We start from the raw sequence: 14,822 nt of genomic DNA, 5'->3' as shown, positions 1-14,822 counted from the left end.
TGAAAGTTCATTAATTATTTTACAAAATGTTTCTTATTTGTTTCCTATAGGAAGCTGAACAGGCGGCTGCAAATAAACAGGCCAAAATCGAGGCGCATGCAGCAGCCGCAGCAGCGGCAGCACAAGCGGCAGTTGATGCGGCGAATCAACCGGAAATGGCGAAAAGTCCATCCGATTTTTCATGTCATAGTTATGAGCTGTTTGTCGGACAGGAGAAGGGCAATGATGACAACAACAAGGAGAAAATGTCAATCCGTAGCGAAGGATTGGAGTCGGTGAGCGAAATGCAAAGACCAACTGCACCATCAACCGGCACGATGGCGTCTAAGGTTCGCAAAGTCAGCACGGTAAGTATTGCAATGCGAATGCTTTTGCATGCACCAATTTTCTATCGAAACACATACACATACACATACACTCAAACACCCCCCACACATATATACAATCTATCCCTCCACAAGAGACACGCACAAACACCATCTATAATATCCGAACGCATTCGGTTCACGATGCTGTTTATTCAACATAAAATAAATAAGTAAATAGCGTCAGACAGTTGTTCACGCACATCAATCGTACACGTGTCACATTTTCATTTTTTGATAGTCGGCTAGGGCGTTCTGTCCACGATATCACTTATTTCAAATCAGCTACACTTTTTATTCGCTGGCATTTGACATTATCACAAGAGACAATCGTTTCTCATTCGAATGGTTTCATCATAAAAATCGAATTGATTGAAATGGCATTTTCCCGTTTATTTCCTGCTTGTCACGCAATTTTGTAGCATTCTCAATTCCTATTCCTTCTCACTCACACACACATACACACAAAAATCCATTCATTCGACCGCACAAATATCTACATCGATTCATTTCCGCCGCTTCTTCATCGGAAATTCCATGTATCGATCCAGCTTTTTTTACCCTTTAAATTTCCTTTCGCCAATACATCAGCTATCAATGCTATTGATTCCACTTACCGAAAAAAAGCCTCAGTCATCAGAACGCAACCATTTGAAATATGGTTACGGTTTCACATTCAATTAATTCGTATTGCTCAACAAAAAAACAGAGGAAATGCGACTGATTCCATTTTTAAATCGTCGTTCTCATTTTTTGCCAGCGTTACATATATACATTTGGGCGGGCTAATTTAAACCAGAGATCAAAATTCGTACCAAAACTCATTGTTTCGATTATAGCAACGAAAAATTATATATGGATGAACAACGGTATATGTGATATGTTTGGTACGCTTTTTAGATCGTTTTTTTTATTCTCAATTGCAATTGTTCAACGAATTACAATTGAAAGGAATATGCGGAGCTATTTAACTGTGGCAAATAAGAGCAACTAATTTGTAGCATCGGAAAAAAGTCAACAATTTCGTCAGCATAAATTGATGGTTTTGTTGGCATTTCTTTTTTTTTTCATCACAGTCCGCCGTTGATTGTAATCAACTATTGTGGATGCTCCCAATATAATACGATTTCATTTGGAAATGGCATTTTATTGTTGTCGCAAATGGGAAAAAAATTGCACATTTCCATTGTTAGTTGTAAGCTATCAATTTAATCCGATTATTATAAATCGAAAAATATAGCACCAACTGCTCTCGCCTTCTCATTTCATTTATATATGCCCGATGGTATTATTCAATCGTTGGCTGCTTGGAATGCATTTAAAAATTGCGTAATAGTTGAGCAAAAAAACAAAACAAAACAAAAATATCAAAGCCTATAGTCTCCGGTGGTTAAGAGTTAATAAATATGCATTGAAATTAATTAATATTCCGTCACCCGTAGGAATTTCAATAATTAATGCCGTTCGTTGTGTGGTGCTCTCTATTTTCTCTCGCTCTCTTCAAAGCGACAATTTAAATAATTAATTCATAGACATTTTTACCGCAGAAGTGGCGGCGCAGCGCGACGCGGCTGCACAAAATGTATCTGATGTTTAGTAGAAATATAACGAGTCAATTGGCTCTCATAATTTATACCATTCGACAATTAATTAGCATAATGGTTATATATGCGCCATCTTGAAAGTGATTATCTATCGTCTAACAATCCCCCGAAGAAAATGCCGACACAAAAATCCACTGCAAAATGAATACACTTGCGTTACCATACTGAACACGGCATGCACCGATTCACTTCTCAGAAGTTCATTTACATTTCAAAGAAATTGTCAAGTTCCAAATGAAATTGAAATCGAAAGAAAGCTGTAAGAATTGAACATATTCATTTTTAATCCATATTCCGTCCGAAATGGATTCTATTGAACGCGTTTTTATTCTATAAGAAAAAAACGTTTAGATCTTCTCTATTGTATAATATCTGTCTAAATAAAAACTTCCGTTTGAAATTAAATGAACTCAATAGAGGACAGAAAAAAGTCTGCACAATTCTACACACACTCACAGTCACAATACACAGAATAGATACATTCTCGTTTGTGCATGCTCCACTTCTCTTCGTTGGAAATTATTTGCATTTTATGAATTTTTAGTTTGAATCTGAATAAACAATTGCATATCATATCAAGAGTTCATTTGCTGAATGTGTGATGCATGTTTCATGCACCAAACAAATCAATCATACATTTGAAATATCACCAATTTCAGCTCACTTCATACATTCTCCTCCAACATTCGCATGTGATACAGATACAGAAGCTAATCTCTGAATATTGAAAATCCGATTAAAAGTCAATTTTCAACGTTGCCTTTTTTAGCTTCTGTGTGAATACCGTTGCTGTTGCCACTACGGCGGCTGTTATTCAACCTTCCATTCGCATGGCACTACATTCACAAATATATCGATTTCAAATAGTTTTGTTCGAGTTTGTGATTTTATTCCTTTTATGTTTGTTCGTTCATTGTTTTTCCATTGTCAAAAAAATCGATGCGCCAAAAAAAAACTACATTTGCAATTGTACTTCCAAATTCGATTATTTCTTTTTATTCAGTATTGGTTCTATATTTTGTGTGAGTTCATCTATGACGTCTAATATAGACAAAAAAAAATCGTTTTTAGAAAATCCTTCGCCTTCAACCCGTCAATTATGTATAGTCAGTCCATTTCGAACCCATCCATCCAAATGCATTACGTATGTTCCATTCATTTGCGTCGCTCGTTTCACTTAAAACAACTCGAGCGCTTCAAACATTTATGACAAATTATGAAATTATCATGAGGCGAACGATGACGACGACGACAAAACTGGTTAAAGTCAACCATGGCTTAAGAAGGGCTACAATTCAAATTGAAATCGTGTTTTCCACAGTGTCGTTTCGTGTTTTTCCACAGTGATATGCGCTCGATGGGAAAAATTTGGTGTTTTTCATACGATGTAGACGATAGAGACCGAGCCATATGTGTATATATTGATTTAAAATTTGTGGCTAAGAAAATCGTTCACACGTCACATATTTGAATTGTAGAAAGTCATGATACTCAACAAATCCGAAGATATCAACCTTTTTAAAATAAAATGGAAATCATTGATGAGACTATGATAACATATTCGGTTTTTTTTTCGTCGCAATTTTCAGTTCTATTTTCAGTTAAATAACGTAATATCATTTTATTTCAGTTCTTAGCTTGTCATCTTATCTTTCATGAGCGTTATTTTGATGTGATCGACTTTTCAACTATTCATTGATTCGAAATAATTCTAAATTTAGAGCTTGGCTATTTCGATGCTTCTATTTCTGATCCTGTTCCTGTGTATATATTTTTTAACAAAACGCTTTAGATATACATTTCTCTCCGCGTGATTTCTCATTTTTTGTTTGTTTTTGTTTTCCTTTCATTTTCGCATTGAAACGCTTTAAAACCAATTTAGTTTTCTTTTATTTATTTGTTTTCTTTTCCAATTTGTTTGCTTGGGCTCGTTCAAGTCAATGCTAAATAAAAGCCGAAGGTAGGTTCTTAGCCATAATTCTTTGTCATCATGAATGCAAATTACCTGTGAAAGACAACTGAAAGCTGATTTATTCCAATCCAATTTCTCACATGGATAGAAATAAAATGGAAGTGAATATAAATGATTTCATAGTTTGTCATAAAACAGAAAAAAAAAATTGAAAAAAAAAATTCATATACCCGAGTTCGAGTTCTTGAAGCGATCGGGTTTGTTCGTTTTTTTAGGGATCATGTAAATAGTTGCAAAAAAAATTACGAAATTACAACATCAAAGATGCAAAACAAAAAACAACAATCCGAATTTTAAAACTGAGTATTTTCTGATTGCCCTTTAGACATCGCTGTCTTTACCCGGTTCACCGTTCAATATTCGAAGAGGTTCACGTGGTTCGCACCAGGTACTAATGAAACTATCATTTAAACATCCATTTGCCTTCGACTACATAATTTTACATAGTTTTATTCAAATCTTGTTGCACCGATTCTTCGATCAACCCAGAAAAAAGTGCGAAAGAAAAGAAAATACACATGTAATGAAAAAAATCGACACTTTTCATTTCTCAATCAATACGATGATCAAATTAAGTCAGTTTTGAATTTAGATCCACCTGCTAACTCCAATCTTGGCTAAATCTCTTTCTTTTGAAACTCTTTCATTGTGTAATTCTATTCGGTTCTATGTATTCAATGTTAGTGTTGCACGAATGCTCTTCTAGCTATAACTAAACGACTACAAATGAGCACAATAAGGAATGCGATGTATGTAACTGCTGTCTAAGTCTACTAACCTAGAATCGATAGACTCTATCGACACAACATTTGAACTCTTTGCAACAATCTGGAGAACAACAAAAACTTTTCACTTATTTAAAATCTCGACCAAAAAAGAGATTCAAAAAAATAAGGAAACATTACATGAATTCGATACACTATATCATGATGTATATAAAGTCCATGTAGTAACGCATTTGAAAAGGGGGATTTAAATGCAAATTTCATGCTAAAGCTATTCAACTCGAAAAAAAGAATTTTTTTTATCCTATTTCTGGGGCAGAAATGCGTTTGCATGAACTTTAAGACATCCACAAAGACGAATACTAAATGCGAACAATTTTTTATTTTGTACGAAATAGTTCACGATTCGAAATGGGCGCGGCCGTTTCGGAATACCAGGTAACGATCGTAAACCATTGGTATTGTCGACGTATTTGGATGCACAGGAGCATTTACCGTATGCAGATGACTCAAATGCCGTAACTCCAATGTCCGAAGAAAACGGGGCCATCATCGTTCCAGTTTATTACACAAATATGGGTAAGTTGATATGCAATACATGTGTTTTTGTTTTTGTTTTGGTTTTATTGTCCTCCACCAACGATTCGCTGTATAGCTAACATATTCGTTGACTATGGCTCTATTAAAACTGTCAGGTATTTTAGGATCAAGACATTCATCATATACATCACATCAGTCTCGCATATCATACACATCGCACGGTGATTTAATAGGAACTAAAGAACAAAAACTTAGACATAGATCACGAAATCAATCAATAGTTATGCAGCAGCCGGGCACCGGTGCCCAATGCACCGACATTAATCACAAAAGCCATCGAGATTACGTAAGTAAAGCACACCTAAATACACACATACGGTGTGTTCACTTCATCATTCGGCATTTGCCGCGGCCAATTCACTCGCTTAACAACAAATTTGAATGCATTTTCAGGATCATGGATCGGACTATACTGATGAGGCTGGTAAAATAAAACATAGTAACGACAATCCGTTTATTGAACCCGTCCATGGGCAAACTGTTGTGGATATGAAAGGTAACGGGGTTTTGATATATATATTTATGCACATACACTTTTCAATTCATTCAGTGATGCTCAATGGATTTTATGGCCTGTTGTAGATGTGATGGTTTTGAATGACATCATCGAACAAGCTGCCGGTAGACAAAGTCATGCTAGTGATCATGGTGGTAAGTACCTGCCCAGCCTGCCAGCCATGTCCAATCGACATCGAACTCTCCAATGTATAGAATAACCCTTTTTAGCTAACTCGTGTCTCTTTTCTTTAGCTCTCTTCTTAATGTCGTAGTCGTTAGCCCCTTTTATCATATATTTATATACATATACAATAACTTGTTATTTCCATTCTTTTTTTAGATTATCGTTTTTTTTATACATAGCGGAAATGTCGTTTGAAGAGCGACCGTCGCTCTTGAAATGACTTCTCAAACACAGTTTTTTGAGTTTTTCTTTCCCTTTTTATTGATTTTGTTTTCTTTCAACCAACAAAACGCTTTCTACTTTGTGATGTCTTTATACTTTTGTAAAATAGTTTAGAATGTGAAGATGAAAATAGCTTGATCGTCATTGAATTCAATGGCGAGCTACTTTTACCTCCATTCCGTTATATTCTTTATTCCCCCTGATTTTTTGAATGAAAAACATATCTTTCGGAATGAATTTTAGTAGGTGATTTTTCACAAATTTAAATCCATTTTTCCAAGTTTGGAATGTTTTTTTTTTGTTTTTTTAATCAAAATTGTATTAGTTTATTAGAAAAGAAAAGTGTTTGTTTTGTTTTTTTGTTAGGCCAAGGTATAAAAAATTTGTTAATTACGAAATCAAGTTTAGTCCATCACGAAAACTTTGTAGAAAACTGATCTGAAAGTAATGCATTTTATGAGAAGAAGAAAATAATGCCTTAAAAATTACCATTGAGATTGAATTTGGTCAACAGATTTGCAACCAGATAGCCATTGTATGACTTGTAAAATATTTGATATCATTAAAATGGCATAAAGAAGCGACTTCGACTATTTGTACAAATGTCACCTGCTTTCATGTATATGTATAGTAAATAGCGACAGAGAGCTAGACAGACATACAACAACAACGACAAAAAATCCCCCTGGTACATTACGGAGTAGTGGAATGAAGCGTCAAGAGGAATTCTTGACCTATTTTAGTTCTTACACTCTCTCATATATTTCTCTGTCTCCCTTTGCGTATTTGTAAAAAAAATATTATCCTTGTGTGACTCATCTGTTTCTTTCTTTCTTTTTTCCGTACCAATTTTTTTTCTCTTGCTCTCGTAGAGACTTTTCGATTTGTTCATTGTTTCTATATTTTTCACTTTCTCTCTCTCTACCTTCTATTTTCTACCTCATGTAAACAAAACGAGTGAAAAATTTGTACATATTCTTGCCTCTTTTTGTAAGTAAAGTCGCTACAATGCATTGCAGAGCATAAAGATTCGTAAATGCCGTGTTTGCGTTTCAGAGGGGAAAGAGAGGTATTTATCCCTCACCTTTTACACACTTTCTCTCTTTCACATACACACACCGTAATCATCCGAAGTGCACCACTTCTCGCCGTTGAACATTCGAAGAAGAAGAAGAAGAAGAACAAAAAAGAATCAAACAATTTCTTTTGTATGTTCTTTTCATTCAAGTTCCCTTTTTATTCATATTTCCCACCTTTTCTGTTTCTCTCTCTCGCTCTTTATTTCGATCCAGTACCCTTATTAGGCCAATTCCAACATGCTCCACTTTTTTATTGCACATTTTGGTTTTGTTTGATGCATGGAAATAAACGAAACATATCACACTCTGGCTAAATTGTATAATATACCATTTTTCTTTTCTACTTTGTTAATCTGACGTTACAATTTCATTGAATTTTGATTCGAGAGAGATTTGAATATTCTCTACCTTACCAGATTTTAATATCTTCAAAGAAAAACTTTCAGAATAACAGAGATGCCGTTAAAGCCCATCGTATTTTCATAAAATAAATGTGCATAAAGTTGCTGACGACGTAAGGTATACGCCAAAGTATGATATGTTCGTGAAATTTTAATTTTATTTTCTGTTCTTTTCGTCTGCACGCTTCATCCGTTTGCCAATATTTTGTGTACTGTAGACATTTTGTACCGTTTGCTTTCACATGGATTTCGAAACCAATCGAAATCGATATTTATATTCACCATTTTTATACTAACTGCATGACATCTTGTGCATGGACTAATTGCGTTGTCTCACGTTTGTTTTATTCTATACAATATTTTGAGTTCGATTTGGATTTTATTAACTAGATTAACGAGTACTCAAAGAGTTTTTGTTTATTAGCCAATTATCACATTGCCGACGCCGAAATCGCTTCAATCGATCTGTTGTTTGCATAAAATTGATTGAAAACCACAGTAGATGTCGACTCAAAGTTTGAGCCTCAAACTCAATGAAACATAAACCATCAAAAATATCAATTTCAATAATCCGTGAGTTTTAATCTAGAGCGTAACCCAAAAATATTGGTATCGATACGTTTCTTATTTAACAAACAAATTCCACCAATTCTATCTTACCATGAACCCAATGTGCGTAGAAGAATAAAAGCTTTTAAATAAAATTTTGCTTGGGAACCTTCATCTTCTTATTACTGCCGATTCCTCTACGAAACCATTATAAAGACAACATGCGCTATGAAAATTAAATGGAAAAAATGTTTTTTCTTCATTTCGTTAGCAATTTACACTTCAATGACTGTCGTTTCTATAATCGTTTAGTCTGTTTCGTTTCCAAGCAATTTTGGTTTTTTTGGAGGGAGGAAAGAGCCACCCATTCGGTAAATATGGTGTTTCCATTTCCAAAGCACTCAATTTCGTAAATCAAACACAAACATGTGCGTCGAAAATGTTCAATGTAAACATAGTCCTGTAACGTCGGTAAACGTTCTGTTTGTGACGACATAAAGATGACAACAAGCAGTGTTAAAATATTTGCCAGATGGTTAATTATGTTAATTAATAATGAGACGTTCTACTGGGTAAAATTCCATAAAATTCATCGTGTGCGTGTGTCCATCGTTGTCCAACTCATTTTTACACAATAGAAAGTTTCAATTTAGTGTTGAAATTTTAGGTTGGGTTTTTGAATAAGAAAACTGTTCGAGCTCATTGACCGACTCCTTAAATTGAATCGGGTAAAATGTTTTTCATTTTCCATAATAATGAATAGCCGTTTAACACGTTGTCGTTGAAAAAATCGCTGAATTTTAGCACATGTCATCATTATAATCACTTTCATTTGTACGTCGTGTTTCCATTGCAAACGCAGAAAAAGAAATGAATGGAAAATCGGTTATGACGAAAATTCATGCGCCAAATTTCATTACCATTGAGAATAAAACCACGCATAAAACTTTCACCAAACATCCAAATGTAAGCAAACAATAAGCAACAAGCAAACGCCGTCATAGGCAATCGAGAAAAATGAACACCTCTTTTTCCCCAAGCGGAACCAATTTTGCAAATAGCAACAAAAAACAAAAAAAAAAAGAAGAAAAAGCAGTTGGGTCAAAGTCACTACTAATTAGGATCACCCTGTTTTGTTCAGTTTCTGTCTACTATTTTCCAACAGAAGATGATGACGACGACGAAGACGGTCCAACGATGAGAGAAAAACTTTTCGAATTTGGAATGCGAATGATTGATTTGTTTTGTGTATGGGATTGTTGTGAACCGTGGCTGAAATTCCAAAGTTGGATTTCATTGATAGTATTCGATCCGTTCGTAGAATTATTTATCACATTGTGTATCGTTGTGAACACACTGTTCATGGCACTTGATCATCACGATATGGACCGCGAAATGGAGAAAATCCTTAAAAGTGGCAACTATGTAAGTAGTTCATACAAGCAGGTACACAAGTTTTTATTCTTATTTTGTTGTTTTTTTTCTCGCCCATTCACAGTTTTTTACGGCAACATTTGCCATCGAAGCAACGATGAAACTCTGCGCGATGAGTCCAAAATTCTATTTCCAAGTCGGTTGGAATATATTCGATTTTATAATTGTTGCATTGTCATTAGTTGAGCTCGGATTAGAAGGTGTCCAAGGATTGTCTGTGTTACGATCGTTCCGTTTGGTGAGTGAAAACAAACATTTCCATATTTCCATTTCAGGTGATGATTGAAAATAGACTCCAATTCAACAAGTCCATAATTTGTGTAATAAAATGCGTCGGATCATTTTGTTCTTGTTTGAAATGAAAAGAAAAATCTATTCCGACCAAAAAAGTTTGTCTCATTTTTTAAATTTCCTGCTGTAGTTGCGAGTGTTCAAATTAGCAAAATCGTGGCCAACACTAAATTTGTTGATATCAATTATGGGCCGAACGGTTGGTGCATTAGGAAATCTAACTTTTGTATTGTGCATCATAATATTCATCTTTGCTGTGATGGGAATGCAATTATTCGGCAAAAACTACACAGGTATCTCTATAGCGACGAATCAACAGTAATGATCAACCAACCAATTGCCACAAAACTGCAAACGCGCGCAATGCATATTTACAAACTTGCAGACTTTTTTGACTTCCTTGCATTTTTATTTATCTTATTGAAGTTTTTTTTCTTATCATTTTTGAAAGTAATGCCACTTTAAGAAATCGCTCGCAGCATTCGCTTTTAAATGAAACTTGTTAACAATTCAATAAATCGCATCGGAACAATCAACACCATATATACCTCACCAATTTCAATTCATTTGCCCTTACAAAGACTTTGCAGCCAATTGTTTAGCTTCGCAATTTAAATATTTCTCGCTTTTTCTCCTTTCTCTTTTTTTTCTTCCAATTTTTTTTCTGTCGTCGGGGGGTTTTATCATTTTTATTCGCTCTGAATTGATAGCTTCGAGTTTTCAAATTGGCTAAGTCGTGGCCAACATTGAATTTATTGATTTCGATTATGGGCCGAACGATGGGCGCTTTAGGTAATTTGACCTTTGTATTGTGCATTATTATCTTCATATTTGCCGTTATGGGAATGCAACTGTTTGGAAAAAACTATGTCGGTAAGTAGAAAAGCCTGCTGGCTTTGTGTTTGTGTGCGTTTCTACATATGTATTTCATCTCCGTTATTGTGATCTTGTCTTTGGACTTAAGTGTTTGACCATATAGTTTGTATTTTGATTCAATCTACCTCTCTCTCTGCTACTGTTCATTTCAATAAAATTTGGTACCTAACCTAACTGGAATAATCGAAAGAAAAAATATTGAGAAAAACAAACTATCTGAAGCTCTTTATATTTGTGAAAATATCACTGAATTTGCCTTCTTTAATACACTTCACCAAAACTTTCTTTGTTTCGTTGGAAATGCACATTTCTATCTATTCTGTCTTGGCACTTACCTAAAATATCTATTTTCACATTTTTGTACGTTCAATAATCGCTTGTGATTTGCTTTCAATTCAAACATATGTTGACTCAATTAAAAACGAAGAATAATGCTTGTTATGATACAAAAGCACTTGAAAATTGATTCCAAATTCGGAGTCAAATTTATTTTCGTTATTTACGGAAAATTCAATGTAATGAGTCAGCATTAATGTTTGTCATGCTTATGTGTGCATATGATTCCGAATGGAGATAAACGATGCTAATCCTTTTAAAATGATGTTTTTCAGATCGTGTGTTTTTGTTCCCGGATGGCGAAATGCCGCGATGGAACTTCACGGATTTCATGCATTCATTTATGATCGTGTTTCGTGTACTGTGCGGAGAATGGATCGAATCAATGTGGGATTGTATGTTAGTCGGTGACGTATCATGTATCCCATTTTTCCTAGCCACCGTTGTCATTGGCAATTTAGTCGTAAGTATTCCGTTTGTTTTGAATAAATACTATTTCAACCGCATCCCACTAACATGTCTATGCCAATTCGGAAAATCAGGTTTTGAATCTTTTCTTGGCCTTGCTTTTGAGTAATTTCGGTTCATCGAGTTTATCAGCGCCAGCTGCCGATCAAGATACAAACAAAATTGCTGAAGCGTTTGATCGTATCGGACGCTTTAAGGGTTGGGTCAAGCGATCCATTTTAAATGCACTAAAATACGTAAAAAATAAACTAACGAATCAAATCAGTGATCAGCCACCAGGTGAGCGGACACATCACAACAGTTGGATATGGAATGAAGGTTTTTATCCACTTGTTACTACTATTTATCATTTTTCTATATGTCCCTACCCCCCCCCTCAACTATTTTTGTATCAAACATATCGCTCTCTATCTCTCAATTCAAAACAAATTCGTTGAACAATCAATTTGCAGCTTCTCAAATTGCTTTCAGCTCGATCCAAGTACCCGATACCAAACCAAATAAAAAAATGACACCCACTTCGGTTTCTTTTTCTATCTCTCTCCATCTTTTGTTGTTTCGTTATTTTACTGTATTATTATTTTCGTTCATTTCCCCCAGTAGAGTTGCTCATTTCATTTTGGAATTTATTCGTTTTGTATTTATAACGATCTCACACCGTCTTTTTTTCCATTTTTGTTTTGGCCGCTTTCCTATTTTCATGCAACCCTCCAACTCGTGTTTCATTTAGTTTGTTAAGTTGAGTTGCGACTCCGTCACCAATTTTCAATGGACACACTTGAGTGAATTTTGAATATGAAATAAACTTTCGTGTCGAATTCACAGCAATTTTTTTCCCTCTAACAACTAATTGGTTTGTTTCAGTTTTTTTTTTTCATTTGTGTTCCTCTTCTCAAGAATTCTTCGAGTCTATTTTTTGTTGTATATTTTAAACCGTTTCCACAATCATATTAAGAGCATTGAGTGCAATAAGATTACGAAATTGTTCGAAAAACAGCAAAACAAAGAGGATTAAAATCCTGAATCGCGATTTTTTTAAAATAACCAAAAGAAAAAAGAAAGAAAATTTTAACTAGTTGAACAGTGGATTTGACCTTTCTTCAATTCATACTCAAAATAATAAATACTGTAGTTTATACTAAAATTTTAATATTTTGTTTTGTGTTGGCGCTTCACTTATTTGCCATTATTGTTTTTGGTTTTTATTCGCACGTGTTCATTTATTGTGACTGATAGAACGAGAGTATAATCCACGATTGGTGATAGATTGAACTCATGATCGCCAAATTACAAAATGGATTGTTCTATGCGCAGCATCATAAATGAACATGTGTTGAATATTTTAAAAGCATTTTTTCGTTGGATTGATTGGTGTTTATCTCAGTATCTTTTATGTTAAACATTCTTGAATATAGACCACATAACGAATAACATATTTTGCGATCTCGAATATTGGTTCGTCCTCAAATTTCACATGTTGATTGATTTGACAAAACATTTTATTCGTTGCAAGTCAGAAAAAAATTATCATCAAACGATTTTCACGCACATCATTCACATGTTTATTTAGTATCATTAACCATTTGTTTTGGTTTTCTTTCGGTTTTATTTCTGGCACATCATCAGTCATTATTTCATAAGTAGTGCGTAGTAATTTAGTAGTATTTTAATTTTTAAGTATATATTTACGTCCATAAGATTTGTTTTTTCATGACTGAAAAATGTCAACGGCATATCAACCACTAGCCATCATTTATGAATATTTTCTTTGTTTTCGTAAAACAAAATGAATGATTTATATGTACGATGGGTACTTTGTGTCCCCCTGTGTTTTTAATGAAAATAACACACAACAAAATATTTGCAAGTGCATCAAACAGCATACCGAAATCGTCTGCTGAGAAAAAAAAATGTCATTCAATATGAAAAATGCGAATATTTTGTTGTTACAAAATCCATTAGTCGTTGTTCGCCATCGTAATTTGTGTCTTGCTGTCTGTGTGTTCGTCATCATTTTCCAAACGTTTTTTCATTCTTGCAACCAAAATTCTATTTCGATGTCTTTATAAATAAATTTAAATTGAAATATTCCCTCGCTCGCTGAGCGTTCAATATGTAAATATATATGAATGTCCGAGAATTAAAAGTTGCGTTTTCATTCTCGGACATTCATATGTCGGTTAAATTATTTTGATTTATTTGGTAGTCAATGTAAAAAAGCTTGTATTGACTACCCATATTTCTATAGGTATCGCCCTCATTCCACCGATAACGATATCCAATTAATAATACCGATTAATCTGCCATTGCAAATCGATTGAAGTACAAATGAAACACCATACAAATTAATTTGTATTGGTTTTTCTTGCTGTTGGCGATGAACGAATATTCGCTGATGCGCAAGATAGACTGAATAGCTCCAGTATGAATATATTTTCGACTCTTTCTTTACAATACTGACAAATGAATGAAGTGGAATGAAGAAGTTGTTCATTTTGACGGTAGAATGAGGGCAATACCTATAGGGTAGTCAATGTCGGTTTTTTACGTTTCCAAATTAATTTGGTAAATGTTGAGTAAATGAAAAATAGCCGTAAATCTTGTTTGTATATCGTTGTTGTAAATCGTCATTGCGTATACAGTGGGATTGCACTGTTGGATTCGGAATTTTGTCAATTAATCCGTTCATTGTTCTTTTTGTTTTATTTTTCAAAATCTGTTTGAAACCGAAAAACAAAATCCGTTCGCTTGAAAATGAAAACGCGCATTATCGAAAATGTATGTTATGTATCGAAATCGGTTTAAATAATCAAATATATCAATGAATCGAATGGCGTTTGGAAAACCGAACAAAAATCAAATACACAACAAAACCAAAAAAACGAAAAACGAAAAAAAAACGTTGTTGCGAAAACGACGAGATAGGCAAGGGGATATGTGGTTGTATGTCAACAGAACATGGTGATAATGAACTCGAGTTAGGACCCGACGACATCCTGGTGGACGGTCTCATCAAAAAAGGTATCAAGAACCAAGGCGAACTGGAAGTGGCCATCGGCGATGGCATGGAATTCACCATCCACGGCGATCTCAAATCGAAAAATAAAAAGACGAAAACACTTCTGAACAATGCCAAGGTAACGCAATGTTTTTCTCTTAAACTCGTGTCTAAAAAAAACGTTGATTTATTTCGAGCAAAGAAAAAAAGAAATGAAACA

General features: G+C 34.4%; 1 protein-coding gene across 19 annotated transcripts in view; it reads left to right on the top strand.

Annotated features, from left to right (window-relative positions):
* LOC129568538 (sodium channel protein para) overlaps window positions 1-14,822 on the top strand; it is a 79,101-nt gene that overhangs the window by 55,689 nt on the left and 8,590 nt on the right. For 5 of the 19 annotated variants that reach the window (XM_055446549.1, XM_055446550.1, XM_055446537.1 and 2 more), the window contains 12 exons: window positions 51-347; window positions 4,267-4,329; window positions 5,065-5,245; window positions 5,362-5,552; window positions 5,660-5,762; window positions 5,849-5,917; window positions 9,341-9,624; window positions 9,698-9,871; window positions 10,635-10,797; window positions 11,412-11,599; window positions 11,679-11,883; window positions 14,530-14,741. In XM_055446549.1, the coding sequence (XP_055302524.1) occupies window positions 51-347; window positions 4,267-4,329; window positions 5,065-5,245; window positions 5,362-5,552; window positions 5,660-5,762; window positions 5,849-5,917; window positions 9,341-9,624; window positions 9,698-9,871; window positions 10,635-10,797; window positions 11,412-11,599; window positions 11,679-11,883; window positions 14,530-14,741 (2,130 nt within the window). Of the gene's footprint in view, window positions 1-50; window positions 348-4,266; window positions 4,330-5,064; window positions 5,246-5,361; window positions 5,553-5,659; window positions 5,763-5,848; window positions 5,918-9,340; window positions 9,625-9,697; window positions 9,872-10,054; window positions 10,218-10,634; window positions 10,798-11,411; window positions 11,600-11,678; window positions 11,923-14,529; window positions 14,742-14,822 lie in introns of all 19 variants that reach the window. The other 14 variants (XM_055446539.1, XM_055446545.1, XM_055446544.1 and 11 more) reach the window with 11 other exon arrangements.

The sequence above is a fragment of the Sitodiplosis mosellana genome, unplaced genomic scaffold (genome assembly GCF_009176505.1).
Source record: "Sitodiplosis mosellana isolate CC-2019 unplaced genomic scaffold, AAFC_SMos_1.0 Smas_scaffold_20, whole genome shotgun sequence".
NCBI classification, from domain to species: domain Eukaryota; kingdom Metazoa; phylum Arthropoda; class Insecta; order Diptera; family Cecidomyiidae; genus Sitodiplosis; species Sitodiplosis mosellana.
Note: the sequence above shows the minus strand (reverse complement) of the source record. Positions and strands in the feature narration are given on the sequence as shown.